Raw genomic sequence first — 24,857 nt, forward strand, 5'->3', positions numbered from 1 at the left:
AGTAGGAAACATTATTCTTAATCATGTAGGAAGAACAAAGATTCAGTTTATTAAGGTCATTAACTTCTCTGCAAAAGAAGGAGGGAGGAGGAGCAGTGAAAGATACACTCTAATATATATATGTAAAGATTCACTCTAGCTGGACTTGAGTTATTATCTCACTTGTAGTTGCACAACAATTACCTTGCAGCAAATGCCCACAAAAACTTGGCATCTTTTCAGTCATTAACCACCAGGGAACAACTGCATCCTGCATAAATATTTATTGTGATCAAAAATGAGATTAGTACATCTGTGCATGTAAATACAGTATAACCAAACTACAGCAGGTCATGATTCAAATTTGGGTTTTCTTTTACTTTTTAAAACCTAAAGAAAATATCTTTATAACAAGAACACTAGTCTCAAATGCCACACCACAGATTAAATTAGTTGTATCTTTGTAATCTTCTTCACTGTAAAAAACAAACCAGAGGACTATATTATCTCTTAGTCAAAAATTGACATTTGCACTGCAAAATGACAGAGTCATTTGACCATTACAAGTTCCCAGTGGTGTCTTTTGAATAGGATTCTTTGGTACAGGACAGGAAACTCAGCTATCAATTAATCCTTTAGTTTAAAATTCACCTTACCTTCGATGGTAAAAGAGCTCACCCTGCACAATTGGCCTAAACACTAATCCTAATATTCTTCATTGTGGCCATTGCACAGCGAATTTCCACAGTACAAGCTAAATTACCACACCATTTGCTTTAATTTACAGATTTAACTTTTGCAAATATTTGTATCATAAGGTGTATAGAACTGCCTGTAGTAGGGCTATCCAAATGTTTCCTTCAGCCAACCAAAAATGCTGTAAAGGGAATTTTTATTCGTTTACAGGCACTCAATTTCTAGTAAGTAGAGACTGTCTTATTCTTTATTCCACATTAATTACCTACTAATCTTTAGGAACTGTAATACATAATGCAGAGTAAAATATAGGCAATACCAAAGGTTTTTGCAATAGATGTGTCCATACCACTGTGATAATCTTGTTCCTGCAAGTTCAGACTGAACCCAGGAAAAAAACAAAACCACTTCAACACTATAAACCACTGGGAGATTATGGCCTTGGTCAGCAGCTTGTGCAATATATCAGAACTTTAATTCTAGGTCATGTTTTTGTATAGAATCTATGCACTGGAACCTTTTTAAACTGATGTACATTGAAACAAGCAACAAACCCTGCATTTAGCCTGATCTCAGTGTTACTGATGGGATACTGTAGCATCAAGATTCAACCCTGCAAGGAATTTTTCACAGCAAGATCTATTTAACAGCTCCATTCATTAATATCTTTGTTGAAAACAGAGTCAAAGTTTCCATTCACACAGGCTTAATTTTCCCATTGAAAACTGCTCATTAAATCCTGTATCCACTTGATTTCCTCAGAAAGTTCCTGTCTAAGGGATTCATACTGGCTCTGCAGCTCAGCGTATTTACCACACATGCCTGCGAGACTGGCACTGACAGCCTCACTATCATCATACAAATGCCTTTTCAGGGACTCCATTTTACGGTATTCATACTTCAGCTGGGACAGCGTGTGCCTCACACTTTCACTCTCTTCTTTATACCAAGCTTCTTTCTCGTTATAAATGGAAAGCAGAACATCTATGTCCTCCTGCAAGGAATCGTGGGATGCAGCCAACATGATGAAACCCTGCTCCACATGGGAAATATCCTCTACAATGCGGGCAAAGCGCTCAAAGTTGATGTAGGTGTTGTTGGGGGGCATGCTCGAGTGGCACTTTATGGTGTACTCCCTCAGGTGTTTTGTCTTCAGCTGTGTGTTCTCCACCTTCTTGTTTTCCTGAACTTTGTTTTCATCTTTCAGCTGGTGAGTCATCAGACAGAGGAACCAATATTACTGAACATTTACAAGACTGCAGCAATTCAAAAACTCTACACAAAGGATGCAGCCTGAGCTTCCACAATGCTGGGAGATGTTCTGCTCACAAAGATTTTCCTTCATGCATTTGATTAAAAAAAACAAACACCAAACACATAAGCCCAGAACTGAATGTGACAAGTGATGTGCATTCATTCCAATGTGATAAGTGCAAGCAACATGGCTGCAACTTATTTTCATGCTAATTTTTAGTAATTAACAGCGTCAAAGCGATCACTATTTGTACAAGGAAAACCAACAACCCTAATACCACTCCAACTAATGTTTTGTGCAATGCAAAGCAAAACTGAATTTCAAAAATTCTCATTAGTCATGCTGAGACTAACTAAATGTATTTTCAGTAAGAGACTTATCCACATAAGCAAGCAATGTTTATGATGAAAAAATACATACAGACACACAAATGTAAGCAAACCAGAACACGGGGTACACAGCAGTTCTCTCTCCAGAGAAATTGTATTTTCTATATTGATTGCAATCAACTCTCAATTCAAGAAATCATGAAAGCCAACACACAGTATATGCCCATGTAAATAGAGAGGAATGGAAAAATGCAAAGCCCAGTCCAATATGGGATACTGAAATATGCAATAAACATCAGAGCTTTGTTACTCTCTTTTTGAAAGTTACCGTAATAAAGGAAGACATTTGTAGAAATCCAAGGATTTGGTCAGACCCAAGCAATTTCCTCCCTGTACAGCTCTTTGAGTCACCCAGCATCAAAGTACTTAGGGGGCAGTTTTTCATTTAACACACCAGTAAGAGTGAGAATATGATCTCTGCTTTGCTCATGGAAAAAACCAAGATCTTTTTTCTTTATTTAGTCTTACCATTATCCATGGATGCGACAGAGCTTCCTGAATTGTAAGCCGCTTCCTAAAAAACAACAACACAAAAAAAAAACCAAAAAACTTGAATGATAAGTACTTGGTACAGAAATCCATTAACCCACACTCTTCCTGGACTTCCTATGAAGCATTTATCAGGATTATTCCAGACAAACTCTCAAATTTCAGGGTTATGTTTCTCCCTGAGGCACACCACTTTTGTGCAGTTTAGTTACTGTTCTAAACTTCTGTAGGTAACTGTCCTTACTCCACACAACTTTAATTCTTATTTCATCAAAATCTACCTGTAGTTTTGTGCAGCCTTCCATAAAAAGTCATACAACATTCATTTGTTTTGTTCATGTGACATGCTTAGAAAATACATTCTTGCTATACACCTTTGATACATCTTTGTCTAAATCAACAGTAAATATACCAGAGGTAATAAACAGTAATTATACCAAAGCTGTCCTTTGGAACACTTCAGTATTACAGCACTGAAGGAGCTGCTGTTGCCTAAAAGCAACATTTCTGAGAGGAATACTGCAACCCTAATCAAAGCAGATCAAACCTAACTTTCCTCTGCACTGTAGCAGTTTGCTCAACAGCATGTTAAGAGCACTGAGAATCAAAGGCAGAAACACATGGGACAAATACCAACAGCACTGACTTCTCCTTGGAGCTGCTAGACCTGTGTAAAACTCTCATCAAACACCTACTTTACCCAACACTGAGGCCTGATGATTTGCAGAAATCTTCTCTGAACAGCTCGTTCTCTCTTGTAGTTATTTTCTCCCCTAATGAAGCCATTAGAAAGAATCACAATGGTCTGACTTTCCTCCAGGACAAAGAAGGTTATAGGGAAGGATATGCTACTTCTGTGTGCATTTTATTAAAAGCAAGAAAAACTAAAAAAAAACCAACAAAACAACCCCCCCCCAAAAAAAACAAAAAAAAAAAAACCAACAAAAAAACAACAAAAAAAAAAAATACTGAAAAGACTGGTTCCTGTAACCCAGGAACAAAGATCTGCATAGCTATTACACAAACCCTAGGTGACTGCTACCGATACAGAGACTTGGAACAACTGCATATCAGCACATGTACTGATTTTTCTGGCATTGCACCACTGGGGGCATATTCTGGGATGGTATCACCTCCTTGGAAGTAGTTCATAAGAAACTGAAATAGTGGAATGGTTGTTAACCTGAACTCAAGATTGTACACATAATTTTCAGCCCTTCAGCTACACTCTATTGTGCCAACTTGACTCAGGTGAGAATTCATTCCTGAACATGGCATTTAGCTGAGGAGATTTGGTCCCTCTCCTCAGGGTTTCTGGATTCAGTTATTAACTAGGGTCACAGCAGAATCCTCCTGTATTGCTCTTGACTGGTAATACAGACTGCAAGAAAAGTTTTTCATTTGTCAAGCCACATTTCATTAGGTTTATTTTAGAGATTAATGGGTCTTTCTGAATATTTGCTTACCGTGTATCCTTCACCAGTAGTTTCTGAATAAAGTCTTTTGCCAGGTCACTAGTATTGCTGAAAAATTCTTCATCAAAATCATAATTCACAGCTGTGATGTTGGAAAGTGTTTCTTGTTTAGTTTCTCCAAGGAAAGGTGATGCACCACTAAGCCTAGATAAGCCAGAAAGAGGAATCAGCTGGTAAAATAAATAGCAGAAGTTCCCTAATGAAATTACACTGGCTGTGGAATATAGTCTTGGGACATTTGTGGCTCTTGTGTTGAAACAGTTCTGCCATATAGGAAAAAACATGGCCAGCTTTGGCTCACTACAGCTGTGGCTTACTTAGCTGAGCCAGACTTGCATTGAAAGTCTCTACTGGAGCACGAATGCATGCACACAGAGAGAAATGCACAGATTCTCCTCTCCTGAGTGTCTCATTTAAGTCATTGCTAATCAAACTAGAAAAAGTTTCAGCTCAGGAGAGTCTTTATCCCTGTAAACCCACAAAGACTACCCGGCTGCTGCTTCTATAACCTTCAAGTCGATAATGTAGTATTTCTGTAGTTTTTCTTCATGACAGAAAACTTCTGCCCCTACTTCTTTTCTCTCTGTAAAGCTGCTGATGAGTTCCCTGCACAGTGGGTTCAACCAAGAGACCTTTCTCAGCTGGAAGCAAAATACAACATATGATCAGAAGCCAGGCACATGACCTTGCCTAGGAGCCAGCTTCACTGGAGAAGCAGGGCCATGCTGCTCAGTAAAGGGAATCCACAAGAAAAAGGGCTTTGGTTGCAATAAAATGCAATAATACAATTTTTATGTTGTTTCTGAACAACACAAAATTTCTTTTGCTTGGCACTCTACTCCAACTGCAAGGATGTAATGGAGACAGCATCATAATAAAATGCCATTTAGCAATCTTGACTTAAGAAAAAGGTTTTCTTCTGCTTTGTCCATCTCTCAGCTGTGATTGTCAACCTTCATCTTTGATGGCTCTGCACCTCTGCTCCATAAAACTTGTGTCAGAACAGAGTCATCCCAGACCCCTCCTGCCCTGCCTTTCCTCCAGGCTCCTTCTCCCCCAACACAAAGGGATGCTTACTTGCAAAAGTCTGGTTTACAGGAAATGTTATTTATACCAAGGAGATTGATCTCACCCCTTTTTTATAATCTGCTGGGCTATTTTTGTGTTTATTATGTCCAGCTGTGGTAACAGTTTCAGGATCCAGCAGGCTCAAAACAGGACTGCAGCAAACTCCCAGGAACTAAACTGAGATTTTGAATACTAAACCATTTGCTTACATGATCCCACTCTCAACAGATTTTTTATCTTGTCTGTATTGCCACTACAAAGTTGACCGGGAATATCGGGGGATAAGCAGAAAGTTAGATGGGACCACCCAAGCCTTTCAGCTCAATCCCCAGCTACCACATGTGACCTTATCCACAGAATAAACACTGAAGTGCATAAAGTGCTCCCTCCTCCCTCTACAATCACACAACACAACCAAGGCCTCTGACACAGGCAAGAGAGCATGAGTGAGGCCCTCCAGTTGTCTTTGACGCAGTAAATTTAATCCCATAAACCACAGTCAGTCTCAATTCTTGAGGGGTTTTACATACTTCCTCTTAAGCCTTGGTTCCATTTCTGCTGGCTATGAATAGGCACCTCTCCACAGACCATGAGCTCTGCTCCAAAACTGAAGTTTGGAAACCTGCCCTAGGGCCTTAGCTTCTTTCCCCTTTCCCCAAATTATGCCAGGAAGCAGCTATAATTCCACCTTCTGGCCCTTTGTTGGAATTCAAAATCAACAGTGCTCTAGTCTCTGATTTTTTTCTTTTTTTCTCTTTGGGATTCAGTTGCAAAATCTGTGAAATGGGAGGATCCTCAAATCCTAATATCCAATGCAAATGGCTTTTGTCATATCCTGTGTACCAGCAGACCTCAGTAATAAAGGCTTTGCCCTTATAACCCACTGAATCACTGCAGAGCTACTGAACTGAGGACTTGGATGCATTTGGAACTTAACACCAATTAAATGACATCCAGTAGATGGTATCATAGACACACCCCACTTATTCAGAACACTTCTGAGCAAAAGCCTTTAAAATTAGGAGACAATAAGAGTTGAAGGCATGCAAATTTCTAGTCCCCGGACAGATGAAATCTCCGCCCAGAACTCCATCTTCCATGCTGAGCACCTTCCCCCCACCCCACCTTCTCCTTCTCCTCTGCCAGCAAACCTCCAGGTGTCTTCAGGATCTCTGTTTCTTTCCCTCTAGGTTAGAGGGTGGGGGGGAACAAAGATATCTCAGACTTCCTCCACCCTTCCATCCGCAGGAGCTGGCTCGGTTCCAGATCCTTCACCCCCAGCCTACCTTTCTCGGCTGCATGGCTTCCCCTCTTCCACCCAGCCACAGCAGAAGAGGTCTGCTCTCTCGGAACCAAAGAAACAGTTCTCCTAGGAGTACTTGCTTTTAACCCCCTGTGTTCTCAGAGGTGTGTCCAGCCCTCAGTGGTCACTCCAGGTGCCAATACCCAAACGTGACACTACCAACTTCCTGAGAAAATTCCCTCCCATGTCAAACCACAACAGCCTATCATGCAAGCATGCTCTTTTTTCTGATCATTTGTATGGAGACATTTTCCTACCTTAGTGACCACAACAATCATTAATAGCCAGGCAGGTAAAACATATCTCCTGTGCTAGATGCAGTACAGGAACTACTCCCTTACTCTGCTCCAGCACAGACCCCTCAGTATAACAGGAAGACCCGAGGAGCAGCCGGCTCTGTGCATCACTAATCACATGCTAAGTATTCCCACCTGCTGCTTGACCTCAACTCTAAGTTTTCTTCTCATCAAATAAGAACACCCATTTTACAAATTCGCAAAGTTTAAGTACAGGTGTATCAGTGTAGATCAGAGTTCTGATAAAAAACAAGGGTCTGGACAGTACTTTAAATCCCTTTACCTGAGCTTGGGCTCAACCAATACCTCAAACTTTTATTTGTAACTACAGAAAAGAAGGGAATTTGTTGCACTGAATCTGATTCCTCAGACCCTACCTCTCTTTTACAGCTTTTGGGGCCTAACACTTGTGCATAGGCCAAGATTTGTTTTCCGCACTGAAAAGACAATCCTTCCCCTTCAAGCCGCTGTACTTGTCCTGATGCCTGAACTGTGTAGTGCAAATCAAACTAATACAAGAGTGCACCTTCTTCAAGTCTGGCAGCAAGTTATTCCTCTGAGTATCACAAGGAACAGCCAAAGCCAGGGGTGCAACATTCCCAGCAAGCAGTGTTCACTTCCTGCTCCCCAGGAGTCAAAGGATTTTGATGGAAGTAGTTAGGGTCAAGGATCACTGACCACTCTCGCAATTCTCATGTCAAATGAGAGTACAAGCAAGGAATGCTGTTCCTCTGTTGCATGCATCCATTGTCACACAAGCAGTTGCCCAAATTGTCAATTTCCATCTTAAAAGTCTCAACTGCTTGTCCTCAGATGGCCACAGAAATTAATTTCTTTGAGAGCCTGAGTATGTAATAATTCCCTCCTTTTATTTATTCACCACCAGTTGACACACTTTTCTTCTAAAGGGAATCTGTATCTAAAAAGTATTCTGTGATCTATCTTTCCTTTATGCTTTACTCACCAACCAACCAACCTTTGCTTTACTAGGTTTAACAAACCCTTTTTTTTCTTCTGTAAACTGAATTCTCAGTTCCCAGGGTCCACTTCTCTGCTCCTCTTTCAGCTTAAATTCACCTTTTTGAAATGGGTGACTTTACTTATGCATAATGATCTAGACTGCTTTACAAGCAAATAAAAACTTCACCATTTCCACCTGAAATAACCCAACTTGTAAATGGGACTGTTACACTTTTTGTTTCTATGCTGTCATGCTGGTAGCTCACAGTCATTCCAGGAGCTATTAATCCTCTTCGCTTTTCTATCCTCTACCATTTGGAACTGATGAGATCCCATAAAATGCAGAAATGTCCAGTGATGCCGGGGACATTTGTTTTTCTTCTGCTCAGAATGCCCCTCATCTTTTACTCCTTATTTTAAATTGAAAAGGCCGCAGGATAACCCCTGTCCTTTAGACAAACCCCTGCCCACCACACATGTGCAGGTCCCTAAACGATTGAAGGGAAGAACTCTTCTGTACTAGTGCAACAGACCTTTAGGAACATTTCTACAGGAGTGAATCTGTTGTACTCACAGTATGTAGGTGATGACTCCTATGCTCCTAAAAAACAAAGGACATTAATTGCAGGGGTTCTACATGACCAGTATTCTTCCTAACGTGCATAATACACACCAGTCAATAGTAGCTGCAAGAGAGGCAGGAGAGCCATTGTGACTTTAGATAACTGCTAACATCTCTTACAGAATGGGGTTTTGATGAAAAAAATAATTTTACATATAACATCAAGTAATGTGGATATTGGAAGTCTCTGTGTATTTCTACTCAGTGGGTACTTACTATAGTGCATACATGAAACACAGAGGAGCAGAAGCAGGATGTTTGATTTGGGGCAACCTCTTTTGCCTGCCTTCCCATTACATTCGTATGCAGGTCTCCTCTGCATGAAGGGCTCTTATAAGTAAAACTATCACAAGCTCTGCAGGAATATGTTTCCTTCTCAGAGTGCTCCTCTGCATGGCCAGTGGCAAACAGTTAACTCTGGAACTGCCATCACTCCAGTTTTTCAATGTAATTTTGCAGAGATTTAATGTTTATCTTTTAATTTAAAAGAATGTATAAAAATAGAATGACAGAACAAAGACTCAACTATATTAAAGGGGTTTTTTTGTTTTGTTTTGTTTTAATTTGTTGTGGTGCAACGGATTCTATGAAGAGCAAAATAAGAAAAAGTAATTGTACAGTAACCAGGAAAAGAAAGCACAAACACATTATAAAACTTACCACATGTCTGCAGCTAGTCCAAGTGGTTCATAGTTTATAATTTCTGGAGCTGTAAGAAACATTTAATCAAACAGCAGCAACTGAGGTCATAAATTTTTACCAGACTGGAGTAGCAGGCCAAGAATTACCAAGAGGGAGAAAGCAGCGAGAGAGAAAAGTTAGTTACAGAATACATTGTTTATAATTTTACAGCCCAAATAGGAGTTCAAATTCACAACTGTTCAGAAGCAATTACGTAGAGTAGCTTGGAGCATAATTCAACTCAAGAATAAGGGTAAAACTGATGTTATATAGTAAGTATACTGCATATTACAATAAATAATAAATTATTTCACCTCCCAAGGATGCTGCTGCCCCTAAGCATGAGCTTTTGTTTTGTTTTTTAACTGGTTTTGTAATCGTTTTTTTAAGTGGTTTTGTTTTTTAATTATAGCAAGTTTGTAAATGCCAGTCAGAAAAAGCCCTCAAGCAAGAGATAGAGATTACTTGCCAGACTACACTGCTATCCATGTCAGACTCTGTTATCTTTATAAGAAACATTTCCTCATTGGAAAACATCCCCATATAAGACTCCATGCAAGAAAAAAGAACAAGAGTGAAATAAGTTGAAAAAAATTATCTGTGACAACTGTGTTTAATTGGAATATTAATTACAATTCTCCACCCAGCCCCCAAACAAACCTCAAAATAGAAACTAGTAGAAAGGAGCAGGATTAATCTAAAATCCAAGCGAGACAGATCAGAATTACGACCAGTGAGGAACAAAAAGAGAACCACACGGAAAAATGTAAGGGGAGATGAGGATACTCAGCAGGTGCACAGTGTGAGGTGCTTTTATTTACAAAGCCATGACAGATACTCATGTAATTGTGTACTCATGTACCACAATGCAGAGATCTACTTACCCCAGGCAACAGGTAAAAAGATTATAATTTGTATATGCAGAGCTTCACAATCTCAATCCTGAATTTACATCTCTAAATATTTATTTGGCAGCAGCCTAATCTCATATAAGTAGCACATCTGATTTACAGAAAGCACCTTTGCCTATTCCAGAAAAATAATGTAAGCCTCTAGATTCAAGTGGCCGTGACAGAAATAAGATTAAAACTACTTCTATCTGTCAATTTTTAATTTTGACAAGATGTCTCGGCTTCCTCTGGAATTTGCAATGTAAGACAATGGAACATGTCACTCACCTACGAATTCTGGAGTTCCAAATATGTTTTTAAATTCAACTCCATCCTCTATTTTGTGAGCCAGGCCAAAGTCAATGAGTTTGATGTGCGGAATAGGGATATTCTTGTCTAGAAGCATAATGTTTTCAGGCTAAAAATGACAAAAGATAGATCTATGTTATTAAAATATTAATATCTTGAAAAGTGACAGTTTTCAAGTGCTTTTTTTTTTCCTTTGCATATACATCCTAAGCAAAACACCCCTGTGCTTAGCCATTTACAGTTCTTTTGATAGAGATAGCAGGCAGTTGAAGCAGTTCTGGTGTTTGCAGACAAAATGCTACTGCCCAGTCCTGAGTGACAGCTACACAGCTCAATATTTTTGCTGACAGCAATTTTACTGGTCTGTTCTTGGAATTTACACTTCACAATATTTGCTCAGTTGACTCTATACTGTATGGTAAGCCAATGGAAGATGTTTTGGTAAATGCTGAACCTATTCCGGAAAGGAAAAACTAACTCTTCTATGAGACTAAATTCACAGTTGCAACAAAGCCAGGAAAAGATTCAGGATTTATCAGCTGAACAGTCCAGAAAATGCAAACAGTTGGGATCAGAGGTCCTAGATCATACCAAGCTATTACAAGAACATGTGGCATTCTCACAGCATTGTAAGAAAAAGCTGAAGCTTGAACCATGAAATCAAAACTAACACGTTTAATCACAGACTTTACTTTTTTACCAGATCCAACATATTTCATAAAGTCCTTTCTTGAATTAAATTTCTAAGCCTTAACTACCCCCTACCATTACCCAGATTCACAGATTTCAGAGTAAACTATGGGTTCAATCTCCCATGATGAGCTTTAATGCATTAATCTGTCATAATTTAATCATAACCTCAAGGGCAGCAGTGAGAGAGTCTGATTCCCTGCTGGCAGTTCCCTGGCTTTTCCACAGTAGAATCTAACGTGGAAGTTGCTCCTGCTAACACATTCTCTCAGAGCTGCACTGGGAAACAGAGCATATGAATAATTTATTCTCACAGTTATTGAACCAACTATGTTTTAGCCTCAGGGTAACAAGCCTGGTTTTCTTCCATTGATCTACGGCATATATGTTCACCACAGACACATAATGTAAGCTTCTTTAAAACAGACAGAACAGACTGAAATAGAGGACTGTTTTATTCCTTAGGTGGTATAAACCATTGTAGCTCCACTGCAGGCAATGGAGCCCTATCAAGTGATGAGAAAATGATGAACCATCCCCTATCTGATCAGATCACTGCTTAAAAATACATCTCTAATTTAGCACTTTGCTAAACTCCACACCCAGTCCTTGAAAACCCAGGAGCGTTATTAAATGAATATATAATAGGTCTTTTGATAGTCACCATCAGTTAAATGATTCTTTACTTATGCTTTCTGATTTCTATCTGGCAATTCTTGCAACATCTTCACTGACCACTTGACCATACTGGTATTAAATATCAAAATTAGCAGCTACAGATCAGCCAAAGCCTAAATCAACATCTTTACCTTTAGATCAAAGTGAGCAATTTTCTTAGAGTGGAGGTAATTCACACCATCCAAAATCTGCTTGATGAACTGGGTTGCTTCCTCTTCACTCAAAGACTCCTTCTGTGCCAGGAAGTCAAAAAGTTCTCCTCCAGAAACCCTGCAAAACATGTGGATATTCTCAGTTCAGTCATAAAGAAAACGAAGGTTTCTAACCAGGCAGAAGCCTGGGAAACAGTTGAGAAAGAATGTAAATAATTCTTTATCTCTCTTGTTGTTCACATTGTTTATAGTTTAGTTCTGCCACTGTGTGTCATTCACTGCACACCAATGGTTTGAAATGTTTTTACTTTAGGACCAATGGAATAGGTCTGCACGATACTCTCTATAAAAAAGAGATGTATTTGAAATAAATCTGAGTTCTACTCTCAAACCTTCTGATGTGGAGTCCTTTCATACCGTCCTGCCTCAACAGCATCAAAACATACCAAAACACATCCTGTTATCTTCTGCATTATAATCCATAACATAAATGCCAAGTTAAGAAAACTAAAGCAGCAAAGAATCTCAATACAGTTAGAAAAAGTCTACTCATGCAGACAACCACGAGTTTTGTGTTTTGGTCCCAGGTGTGCCCAAACTTTCTTTTGGCTTCAGCTCTCTTCCCTGTAAATTAAGGATGTGCTTTTCCATTGATGCTGCAAGGATCACAAAGGACTGGAGTTACATTGTTTGCTGAATTCCCAGACATGCACCTATTTCAAAAGGACAAACACTTCAACTGCTATTTTTCAATGTTTTTGTTTTGTATGAACAAGTTGTAAGAGTCAACAACTGAAGAATTACTTTTCTTAGCAGTTCTCATCAGAACCTGAGGTAGTAAAATGTGCTAACAGAATCTCTTTTCTTTCCAGAACAGCCATCACCCTGTTCTACTACAGATTCTTGCCTGACATAACTATCAGGAAAGGATTTCTTTGGTGCTGAATTTTTTAAGAAGAAAGCAGATTGCAGCAGGCTGGAAGGTACCAAAACCAGTTTTCCCAAACCAAGGAAGTGCTCTTAGTTACTATGAGTTTTCACGTTAAAACTGAAATCTAGTCCACCCATATTAGTATATAAGTCTTATTTTCATTTCTGTGCCTTCTACAAAGAGTTCCAGTGCTATTTTTATGCTTATCTGAAACAAGATCACCTAAATATTGAATTAGGCACTGTTTGCAAATATTATTCATTATTATGTTTTCATTTATTGTTGCCAGTTTACACTGTCATTCATATTATTGTTTTATTCTCATTCAGATTCAGTTTTGGGGGCACTCACAAAACAGTTGTTACTCTTGGGTGCTATTGCAGCACCACTTGTGCTCAGTGCAAGCAAAGGGCCTGAGAGACCCTACAGCCATTTTGGAAAACAAGCTCTTGTCCTGTCAAAGCACTGCCAGGTCAAAATGCTTTGAGTTCCTCGGTGCTGCAAGTCACAGACAAGTCACAGATGATAATGGGTGCTCCAGAGGTCTTTGGGGAATCACCCCTCTGATGCCAGGCTCCCACACAACACTGGTGGTGACAACATGGAATGATTCTCTGCCTCTTTCAGAGGAAGCTACTGTCAACAGCTGCACATCCTGCAAGGATAAGCCCACTGCAAGCAAGAACAGCATGTCCAAAGCCACAAAGACTCTGGGTTTGTGTCTTAGCTTCCTCTGCTGTTCCTGTGGTGACAAGGTACCTTCTTGTTCCAGAGACTTACACTGGGCACAGTGACTCGCCATTGATTACCAGATAATTTTTTCACACCTGTCCCATAGTCGGAAACTTTTCTTATCAGTGTGAGGCAGGACTTTTCACCTGGGCAGAAGTCACTTGATGCTTTAATTGTTACAACTACATGCCTGGCAAATAAAAATAAGCTTATATGACCCAAAAATACGCTGCAACTGCTTTCTTTAGCTGCCACCTTCTCCTTTCTATTAATCTCAGTTATTCAGTCTGTGAGACTATTACTTGATCTCTTGATTTTCTTTTCTAGGTTGCCGCGCTCCCGCCCCAGATCCCTGATCTCAGCCCCGGCTAGCTCTCCTCCTGGGGCGAGGGCGGGCGATGGAGGCACCCTCCGGTGCTCCCAGCTGGGCTTTGGAGAGTGCCTTTGTGGGTTCCGGGCAGCGTTAGCAAGCCTCGTGGTGGTAAATGAAGAGCAGATCCTGCTGGGGGCTAAGTCCAAGTTTATTGTAGCCCAACGGGGCCAAATATTCCAGAACAGTGCCTGCCAACAGGAACGAGCACAAGGTGCTTGCACCGGCTTATAAACTGTGAGGGAGGGGAAGACCGGTAACCAATAGGGATAGGGGTAGGGAGTGGCTCCGAGATGGGGGGATATAACGTGGTCCAATGGGGGAAGGATATGAGAGGGGCCCCAGGCCCTCGCCCAATCACCCGGTGCCCTGAGTAGAAGCTTCTGGATGGATGGGAAGGGACACCGAGTGACAGACAAGGCACCAGGGAGGCGTAAAGGGAAGGACTGTGCCTCTTCCAGGGTGATGGACAGATACTGGAAAGGCGGGAAGGGAGGACAAGGTGGGAAAACTGGGGATAAACCAAGTTGTACATGGGGGTACAAAGGAATAAACCAATACATAATACAGGGATAATAAAACATACAAATAACACAACTCCACATCTCTTCCTTTTTTGTTTAAAAAGAAAGAGAGGGGAAGAGGGTAAAATAAGTATTTAAACAGGGGCTTCACAGTCTCTGGGCTCATTTTGAAACCAGATGTTTCCTTCTTCTGGAAATTCTTCTTCTTGGAACCCTTCCTTGTTCAAGGGTTCCAGTTCATCACTACGCTAAAGCCTATAATAAACACAATGAGTCCCAGCAGCAGCAAAAGCCCTGTTTTTCTAGAAAACAACTGAAATATAAATTAATATTCAAAGTAGGGGAGGTCCAACTCAAAGGGGAACAGAGAATCCCAGGAGCCAGAGAGGGAAGAGGGGGGATCAGGTGAGGGGGACCTTCTCCGCCGTCTGAGGGCGGCGTGCCCAACCTGAGGACTGTCCGGTTTTCTCTTCTGGGTCTTAGGGACATATGGTCTGACGAACTTCGAAGGGACCCATCTCAGGCCTGAGGGCGTGGATACGCAAGCGTACCCCCGTCCCCAGGTGACCAAATCATAGGGTCCCTCCTGCCGCCAGGTCTCAGGGTTTTTAATGAGAACTGGCGGCTTCTCCCTGACCTTGCTCTGCTCATATGAATCGAAGTTCCTCACGATGGGGGGGTTGAGGCACTCGAAGGAACAGTTTAGAAAATTTAGAGTGAAAAGGGCCCGTGCCAACTGAACCTGAGGGGACTCATTCTTGGATGACGCTTGTTGTTGTCTGAGCATTCTTTTGATGCTCTGATGAGTCTGCTCCACCACGGCTTGACCTGATGGGGAATAGGCAATGCCAGTTTTATGTTCTATTCCCCATTGCTGTAGGAAGCCTGCGAATTCCTTGGATTTGTACCCGGGGGCATTGTCTGTTTTAATCAATTTTGGGACGCCCAGCATGGAGAAGGCTTGTATCAGGTGTTTCTCCACGTCCTTGGCCTTCTCCCCCGTGTGGGCAGAGGCGAAAACTGCTCCAGAGAAGGTGTCCACGGAGACATGGACGTACTTCATCCTCCCGAAGGAGGGGATATGAGTAACGTCCATCTGCCACACCTCACAGGACCTCAGACCCCTAGGATTAGCCCCTGCGCTCACTGATGGTAGTGGGAGCGACTTACAGGACGGGCATGTGGCCACAATGGCCCGGGCCTGGTCACGGGTGAGATGGAATTGCCTCACCAGGCCGGGCGCATTCTGATGGTAGAGCTGGTGGCTGATCTTTGCTTGCTGGAACTTGTCCGGGAGCGGCGCCAGCTGTGCGGGGGCAGCAGCGAGGGAATCGGCACGCCGATTGCCCTCGGCCAAGAACCCCGGCAGGTCGGTGTGTGACCTGATGTGCATCACGTAGAATGGTTGCACCTGGTGGGAGACTAGCCTTATCAGCTTTGAGAGCAACCTGTTGAGGGCATCATTGGAGACACCTTGCAGGATTGCATCCTGTGCTCTAGACACTACACCTGCTACATAGGCCGAATCGGTAACCAAATTAAAAGGTTCAGAGAACCACTCGAAAGCTCTAACGACTGCGGCCAACTCAGCTACTTGAGGGGATCCTTCCACCTCAACCACATCCGCCTCCCACCACTGAGTTTGAGGATCTTTCCAAGTCACTACTGACTTGTGGGACCCTCCGGATGCGTCCGTAAAAACTGTTAGAGCCTTTAAGGGTTTTTTGCTCTGAATCTGTTTCGTTGACAAAGTGAATTGGATTTCCGAATTGAAAATTTTGTGGGCCGGTCTCAAAACGGAAATTTTTCCGGTGTAGCTGTCCAGTGCAAACTGCAATGATTCGTTTTCTTGCAGCAGGTGTTCCAACATTGCCTTTGTGAATTGGCCCGATTTCAATTTCAAAGGAATGTGGATGTGATCAAAGTCACACCCCGCCAGCTCCCGAATCCGCGTTCTCGCTTTGCGGATTAGCTCTGCCACCAGCTCTTGTGGCCGTGTCATCTTTTTGGATCGTGAATGACTCAGGAATACCCACTCTATGATGGAGAGTGGGTCCCTTTTGTCCTGATCCTTGCCCTTTCCTAGGGTGTCTGCCCACTGGAAGATGACTCCGTGGAGGTGTGGCAGTCTGCCCAGTATGATGAATTTGAAGGGCAGGCCCAGATCGTACCTGTGGGCCTGCCTGGCAGACATTGCCTCCTGGACCTTCTGCAAAGCAGCTTTGGCCTCTGGAGTGAGTTCCCTGGGAGAACTAGGCTCTTCCCCCCCTTTCAATAAATTGAAAAGAGGGGCTAGGTCTTCGTTGTTAATACCTAACCAGGGTCTCACCCAGTTTAAAGACCCACACAGCTGCTGCACGTCGGCTAGAGTCTTAATTGAATTTTTTATGGCCAATTTCTGCGGAACAATGGTCCGCTTGTTTATCTCCAAACCCAGGTACTTCCAAGGTGGCATCCTTTGAATCTTATCTTCTCGCAGCTCGAACCCTACAGCAACCAACGCACTGGTTGTCAGTTCAAGCGCGTGTGTAAGTAAATCGTTGTTGGGGGCACAAATAAGAATATCATCCATGTAATGCTGGATGATCACGCCCTCGGTGGCTGCACGCACAGGGGACAGCAATGAAGAGATGTACCACTGGCAGATGGTTGGGCTGTTTTTTATGTCTTGGGGGAGACATTTCCAGTGGTATCTCTCCATTGGGGCTTCTCGGTTGATGGAAGGAACCGAGAAGGCAAACCGTGGCGCGTCATCAGGGTGTAGGGGAATTTGAAAGAAACAATTCTTGATGTCAATTACGGCCAATTCCCAATTTTCTGGTAACATCGTAGGGGACGGCATCCCTGGCTGGAGAGGACCCATGTCTTTGATTACGTTGTTGATAGCACGGAGGTCATGAAGGAGGCGCCACTCGTCTTTGCCAGGTTTTTTCAAGACAAAGACGGGGGAATTCCAGGGAGATGTTGTTTCCTGGATATTCCCTTTGGCGAGTTGCTCCTTCACGAGCTCTTGGAGCGCTTTTAATTTCAGTTTATTGAGCGGCCACTGCTCTACCCACACTGGTGTGTCTGTGAGCCAATTAAGTTTCCGGGTAGGACGCTCCTCAGTGACCGTTGCCGAAAAAACCTGAGGGGTCGGGATGTCAATTGTGACCCCCCACTGGGCCATCAGGTCTCTCCCCCATAAGGGTTCTGTGTAATCTAATACGAACGGGCGTAAATAGGCCGATTGCCCGTTCAGCCCCTCAAATTTTACTATGTTTTTTGATTGTTTAGCCAATTGAGAACCCCCTACGCCTTGAATTTTTCCCGCCACGTTTTGCAATTCCCAGCATGACGGCCAATCCCGTGAAGGAATGACTGTCACGTCTGCCCCTGTATCCAGGAGACTGCTTAGGTGTTTGTACTCCCCATCCTTCCGCATGTAGCAGGACAGTTTTGGTCTTTCCTTCCCTATGACCTGGGCCTGGCACACCTGGTAGCTCTTCTTCGCTGTTTTCTTCCATAGATCCTCAGGGTGTGCTGGAGGCCCAGATGCTGGAATGGCTTGGGCGATGATTTGGCCCTTGGGAAGGAAGACCGGAGGATGGGGGCAGTGCAGCCACACCACTAATTGCTCAGTGTTCTTGGATGTCAGGGATGGTGCAATGGTGACTTCGAGAGGCGTGAACTTTGTGTCCCCAAGAACGATGTACTTACTGTGGAGGTTCCTCCAGGTTCCTGGGTTCTCGGTGTCGACGGCGATGGAGTGCCAGTCGCTGTCCTTCAAATGCAGAGCCTCGGTCAGGGCCAACCTATATGGGGAGAAATCAGATACGATGTTAAGTATCGGCTTGGGCTGGTTCGGGTCTCGACCCAGCCAAGCGGTGGATATGAAATCCACGTCCTCCCTCATATAGGCTGGTTCGTCAGCCATAGTCTGATGTGTCCAGTCTGGTGAAATGTCCTCAGGTGGGCATTGCAGGCGTTTGTCCCTCCCCTCCTCTGGTGTTATATAGCCCACCATATTTATGTCCTCGCGCAGGGAGGGACTGCGCTGATGACTCAGTTTTTTTGTTTTCCCCGAGGGTTGGGGGCACTCCTCCCCTGATGTTGCTGCCTAAACTTAAAAAACTCGTCCCTCAGCGGGCATTGGGAAGCCCAATGTCCCTTCTGCCTACACAAATTGCAAGCCTGATGTTGCGGGTTACTCCTCGGGGGTGCTCCTGTGGGGCGGCGGTCCGGAGAAGGGGTGGTTGGCGGCGTCACGGCTGCAGCAAAAGCCACTCTCCTTGTTGGTGGTTTAGGAGTCCTTGGAATGTCCTTAGCAGGAACCGTCACCTTCCTCGCACAGACTTGCAGCATGCTTTGAAGGGTAGGCTCAGGGTCCAGGGGCAGACTGAGGATTGCTTGCCTGCAAGCGTCGTTTGCATTCTGCCTTGCTACCATAGCAAGCATCCCCTCTCTGTTTCTCATCCGGGACCTGAGCCTCCATCGCGTGGTGCAAGAGATCCACGAACGCGACAAAAGGTTCTAGGGGTTCCTGCTTTAGGGACAAGAAGTTAATAGCTGTACCGCTGGGTCTTAACTTAAAAAATGCCTTCTCTGCCGCCCTAGTGCTGACCTGCAGTGCCTCTCGAGGTATTTTTTCTGCCTGCTTGGTCCCCATTTTCCAATCCCCCTCCCCGCACAAGTGGTCTACGGATATTATTGCCCCATCTTCATCCCTAGAGCTATCTGCATTGGCCCAAAGGTCAGGTAACACCTCCCTGATCTCCCGCTTCCATTCGGATTCCCAGATTAAAAATTCTCCGTGGGTGATAAGGCAGGAGAAGAGAGTCCGAATGTCCGTGGGGACATATTCTTTGGAGGAGAGGGTTGCCTTCAATAAGCCTCGGAAGTACTCACTTTCCCTCCCGAACTCCTTCTGGGCCTTGCAGAGCTCCTTGATGGTCTGCTGGGGGATGGGGGACCACTGTGCAAGGGGCCTACCCCCCCGCCGCGGGGTACAGGTGACAGGTGCGGCCAAGAAGGCAGGTAGGGACTGGGGTGGATCGGCGTTCCCACGCTCCCCCCCCCCGGAACCGAAAGCGTGGGAACCGGAAGTGGGGTCGTGGGAACCAGGGGACGAGGCGTGGTCTGGAGCAGGGGGAGTGGTATGTTGGGGACTCCCCTCCCCGGGGGTGGAGCTGAGGGGTGGGATGTTGAATAATTCAAGGAAGAAGGAGTCTGCAGGGGGTGGAGGAGGGAGATGGGCGGAGAAGTGGTGGGACCGGAAAGGGTTGGTCTGCCGGAAGGGGTTTTGGGAGGGGGGAGGACAGGGATCATGGGAAGAAGAAGCACAAGTGGCGGGAAAAGCCATGTGGCGTCCACCATCTTGTGTCCTGGGGAAGGGGGAAGAAGGGAAGCCATTTTGTGGGGTTTGGGGATGGTGGATGGGGGATGAGGGATCTTCGGGGGTCTGGAACAATTTAAAATGAACAGAGTTTCCACGGGACGGGGCTGTACAGCGCAGGGAAGAAGGGGAACAGGTAGAAGCAGAGACAGTGCCTGCACCGTCCTGCGGGGAGTCAAGGATATTCTCAGAGGGGCCAGAATCTGCCTGCAGGCAACACCGGGATGCCTGTTTGATAATACCCGACTTCGGGAGAGAGGGAGAGGGAAGCGGAGTAGGGTTATTCAAACTAACAGCCGAACTGGGGATCGGTTTGTTTGCGGCTGGCTGTGGCAGACTGTCATAATGATTTTTAATAATATCCTGAATTTGGAGAGCCAAATGGGTGAATTTGGAGAGAGAGAGATCCGACTGCTGCAGGATCTCTCTCCCTACCTGGTCCCAAAAGGGCACTTGGTATAATTTAGCTGCCGAAATGTCCGGGAAGGTTTGCGACAGCCACCGGACAAACCGTTTAACTTGTGATTTTTTAACCTTTATACCCCCCGTTAAAAGGATACCCACAACCTGGGAATAGACGCTCTTCTGCGGCACTGACAGCCTTGCACCCATGCTGTCTGATGTTAAAAGGTGCCGCAAAGTTTACGATTGGGGAAATGAAAACGAAAAACAGAAGACTGCCTCACCCGCTCTTTCCCAAGTCCTTATAGCTTCCCGCCCGGGAAGGGAAGCACCGGAAGCTCGCCAGGGAGCACCAAAAACAGGGATCTTTTCCCCGAACCCCAGGGAGAAAGAAACCCACTAAAAAGGGACAAACCCCCAACCAAAAAGGACAGGGAAAGCGCCAGGGACCCCTATACCAACCGGGGGGTCTGGGAGAGTAGGGAAGAAACGAAAAGCCCAATCGTAAAACCTCACCATGAGAGGAGCCGACTCCGGAGGTGCATTCCGGAGCTGCCGGTCCTGTCCCCGGGAGCGCCACCCACTAAAAGGTCGGTCTGCTCCCGCTGGGGTAGCTGACGGCCAGGAGGACGAGTCTTCGGGTCTGCGCGACCCTAAAAATCCTCAGACGAGGGGTCCAACGCCACGGAAAGGGCCTCTCGTTGGGCGCCAGCTGCCGCGCTCCCGCCCCAGATCCCTGATCTCAGCCCCGGCTAGCTCTCGTCCTGGGGCGAGGGCGGGCGATGGAGGCACCCTCCGCTGCTCCCAGCTGGGGTTTGGAGAGTGCCTTTGTGGGTTCCGGGTAGCACTGGCACGCCTCGCGGTGATAAATGAAGAGCGGATCCTGCTGGGGGCTAAGTCCAAGAGTTTATTGTAGCCCAACGGGGCCAAATATTCCAGAACGGTGCCTGCCAACAGGAACGAGCACAAGGTGCTTGCACCGGCTTATAAACTGTAAGGGAGGGGAAGACCGGTAACCAATGGGGATAGGGGTAGGGAGTGGCTCCGAGATGGGGTGATATAACGTGGTCCAATGGGGGAAGGATATGAGAGGGGCCCCAGGCCCTCGCCCAATCACCCGGTGCCCAAGGTGGAAGCTTCTGGATGGATGGGAAGGGACACCGAGTGACAGACAAGGCACCAGGGAGGCGTAAAGGGAAGGACTGTGCCTCTTTCAGGGTGATGGATAGATACTGGGAAGGCGGGAAGGGAGGACAAGGTGGGAAAACTGGGGATAAACCAAGTTGTACATGGGGGTACAAAGGAATAAACCAATACATAATACAGGGATAATAAAACATACAAATAACACAACTCCACACTAGGTGACACCTACCAAGGATATCAGCACTACGATCAGCCTTTCTGGACAAGTTTTGTTGTACCCTGAACAACAGAAAACACTGTCACCTTTCCATATCATAGTAAGTTTAGAGGCCTTTGTTCAGTAGTGCAACTGTCACTACTGTGACAAACAAGTACAGAAATCTGTAAGAAAAACGTGGTGGTCCCTTGATAAAATCTGTGTACAGTGAGCAGACGATTCCCATTTATTTAATGATTTCTATTCAGAGTGCACTTAAGCAATCACCTCTGGCAGACACTCCATCCAGTCATGAGGAATCCAGTTGGACTGGGGTATGTTCTTGTACTTTTCTGGAATGTAACCATGTATGCATACCGTTCGCTCTTTCTCTTTTACCCTGCAAGATCTCCTTGGTGATTGTTTTTTAAGCTGGACTCTTAAATCTCCCTGAGGCCAGATGACAGCCCAACTCCAGTCCTGCAGAAGCAGGTTCCATTTTAGGAGAGCTCCCAGGCTGAGCCACTTCAGCAGAGCTGTTCTGCTCTGCTCAGGGTGTTCGAGGATACCTTCCTGCTTGGAGGAGACTGGCAACTCCCTTCAGAGCAACCTCCTTTGCTAGACAAGCAATGTCAGAAAATAGTTCAGCTGCAAAGACTGGAGCAACTTAATTCTCATTCTCTCTCGCTGCCTCCAACAGTGTCATCTGCTCAGGGCACACCAGGAGTTTGCCCCAGTGGCAACCACACCAACATCCTGGGCAACCAGCTATGCCCAAAGCATGACTGAAGAAACTGCACCCTGCAAGAACAAGGATCACAGGATATTTACTTGAGAGCTCCTTGATGTATTTTCCCACTTCTCCTTAGTTCACACTAACCTTGAATGAGATTATGGAGGTGGCTTTTCAAGCTACAGAATACAACATAAAATACAACATAAAAATAAAAGAAACAAAAAAAAATATTCAGAAAGCTCAAAGTCTCTTTGTTACTTTATCAACAAAAGATTCCCTTCTACAATAACCACATGAGCATTTCATTTTCTGAAGATCAGAGATGGGCATACATGAAAAACACTATATTAATCTCCATTCTCTTGAGATATAGACTAACACAATAGCCCAAGCTGTAGAGATCATGAAAGAGTAATCTAAAGGAAAATTCGGTAGAAAAGATGTAATGATTTCCCATTAACAAAGACTCAGGCTTTAAAACCAGGCTTCAGTAAACTGTACCTAGAGAGTGGTAAGCAGTTAATTTGCAAGATCATTCTTATCCAAGTTATACACCTGAATTCAAAGAAATCCTCAAGCAAAAGAGATTTAGCAATCCCAAAAGCCAGACATTATGGAATCCCAGAAAAAAAACCACACTTGAAGCACTAATTCCTTTGCAGTAAAACACTCATAACTGCATCAAGTTACATTTCAACATCCAGGGAGGTTTGTTTTCTAAATAATCACCTGCAAATGGTCGTTTTTCAACTGTTACAGAATTCCTTCCTCTCTTTCCCTTTTACCGTGTCACCTAATACCATGGTAAGGAAGCAAGCAAATGATACCTTTACTTTTCCTTTGAAGTCAAATAAAAGACAAACAACAACCCTGCCTAACTTCTTGGACAGAGCTGTTTTGTGTACACAATCCTGACACTTACCTGTAGAGGAGATACTGGTGTATCAATCCAACCTGCTTCCAGGCTGCTCTGCTTGGGCAAAGCAGGCTCTAGGCAGGGCCCAGGACACAGAGAACAACAACCCCACAGAAAGCTGTGGGAGCAAGTCCCTGGATAATGTGCAGAAGGAAAGAGAAGCCATGTACCTACTAACTGCACTTCACAGCAATGGATCTGGCACTGCCCTTGTACAGGAGAACCAGCACCTGCAGAACTGACCTCTCTGAAAATAGGAGATGCTTTTGCCAGCACCGTGAATATAGGAGAGGTCCAGCATTTCAGACAAATCCTCTTTTAAAAACCAGGGCAGCTTCTCCAATTACCCAGCAATACTGGGGCCATTCTTTTGAAGCTGAAGTTCACTGTAGATTACCATAAGGTGGTTGGCCAGATGCTGTTACACTAACTTTGATAAACAGAAGGGAATATGAGACTCTGAGAGTGTCAGAGGGGAAGAGATTATCTGTTTACAGAGAGAATTTAATTATCTTCATTAGAAATTATCATCATCTCAAATTTGTATACAGCAGCTGAATGCAGAGGACTTAATTAGTCCAATTTCTGTTGCATGCAGATTTTTACAACCTGCAATATGTTACAACCTGACAAAAAACCACACAAAATATGTCAGGCCACATGAGGACAGGAAAAATCAGAAGGTAATGAAACAAGAAGTTGCTTTAGCTCAAGGTAGTCACCAGTGAGAAAGAGCAAGCTCCTTCCCTGTCTTCCAGAGTTTGGCTACAGAGACCAGCATCTGGCCATAGACATATACTTCAAAGTTAACAGAGGCTCATCATCACTCATATGCCATCTTCCAGCAGTCACTAATCTCCAGGAATGCTCCCTGATCTAAATGCTGGCTCCTCTAGAGAGCTCCCTCAGGGATAAAAGCCTCGTTTGCCTGGATTCCATACACAGGGTCCAGGGAATATATGGTTCACCTAAATTCAAGCACGGTGACTGTATTTCCTGCCCCATACATACTGAAAAATGGCATCATTTTGCATGTAGGGGAGTGAGGAGGTCCATTTGTCAGCAGTGATTTTCCCCCCTCATATGGTGGCACAAGAGTAAACAGCTTTTCTTCATTCCCATCCTGCTGCTATTTATTCTGAACGGTTAATGCCAAGGGCATAAAAAACCTTCTCCCTTTGCCCTCCTTCCCTTTTCTCCTCTAGTTGATCTAAATGAAGAAAATATGGAAGTAGTGAGAATGGCTGCAAATTTTGGAAAAGGTTTGATGGCCTCACACATATTGAAAGAGATGAAATCAGGAAGAAAAATAAAACGAGCATTCAGTGGCCACTTGCACTTCCTCCAAGGTTTATGTCAGGGCAGCCCTAGGCAGACATGAGGTAATCCCTCCCTTAGTAAACTGTTTTCAAGTTGACAAGATTCCCTAGCTCAGTATCAAATGACCTCAGCTGATGTTCAGGTGCACCTATATCCCCAAGGCACATGGATGAGCTGGGGAAGCTGTTTACCACTAACTTCACTCAGTGCTCCTGCTGAGATTTGTGAAGCCTGAGAATACAACAGCTCCATTTATCAGTGCCCCTGGGCTCCAGCAG

The 24,857-nt window shown here is 44.3% G+C and overlaps 1 protein-coding gene across 1 annotated transcript in view; it reads right to left on the reverse strand.

The window, feature by feature from the left end:
- Positions 1-248: 248 nt before the first annotated feature.
- DAPK2 (death associated protein kinase 2) overlaps positions 249-24,857 on the reverse strand; it is a 57,631-nt gene continuing 33,022 nt past the window's right edge. Inside the window, exons 4-10 of the mRNA XM_021547363.2 lie at positions 11,912-12,050; positions 10,392-10,521; positions 9,193-9,241; positions 8,485-8,511; positions 4,275-4,427; positions 2,788-2,833; positions 249-1,882 (exon numbers count right to left, since the gene is read on the reverse strand). Coding sequence (XP_021403038.1) covers positions 1,382-1,882; positions 2,788-2,833; positions 4,275-4,427; positions 8,485-8,511; positions 9,193-9,241; positions 10,392-10,521; positions 11,912-12,050 — 1,045 coding nt within the window. The 3' untranslated portion in view covers positions 249-1,381. The remainder of the gene's footprint in view (positions 1,883-2,787; positions 2,834-4,274; positions 4,428-8,484; positions 8,512-9,192; positions 9,242-10,391; positions 10,522-11,911; positions 12,051-24,857) is intronic.

The sequence above is a fragment of the Lonchura striata genome, chromosome 11 (assembly GCF_046129695.1).
Source record: "Lonchura striata isolate bLonStr1 chromosome 11, bLonStr1.mat, whole genome shotgun sequence".
NCBI classification, from domain to species: domain Eukaryota; kingdom Metazoa; phylum Chordata; class Aves; order Passeriformes; family Estrildidae; genus Lonchura; species Lonchura striata.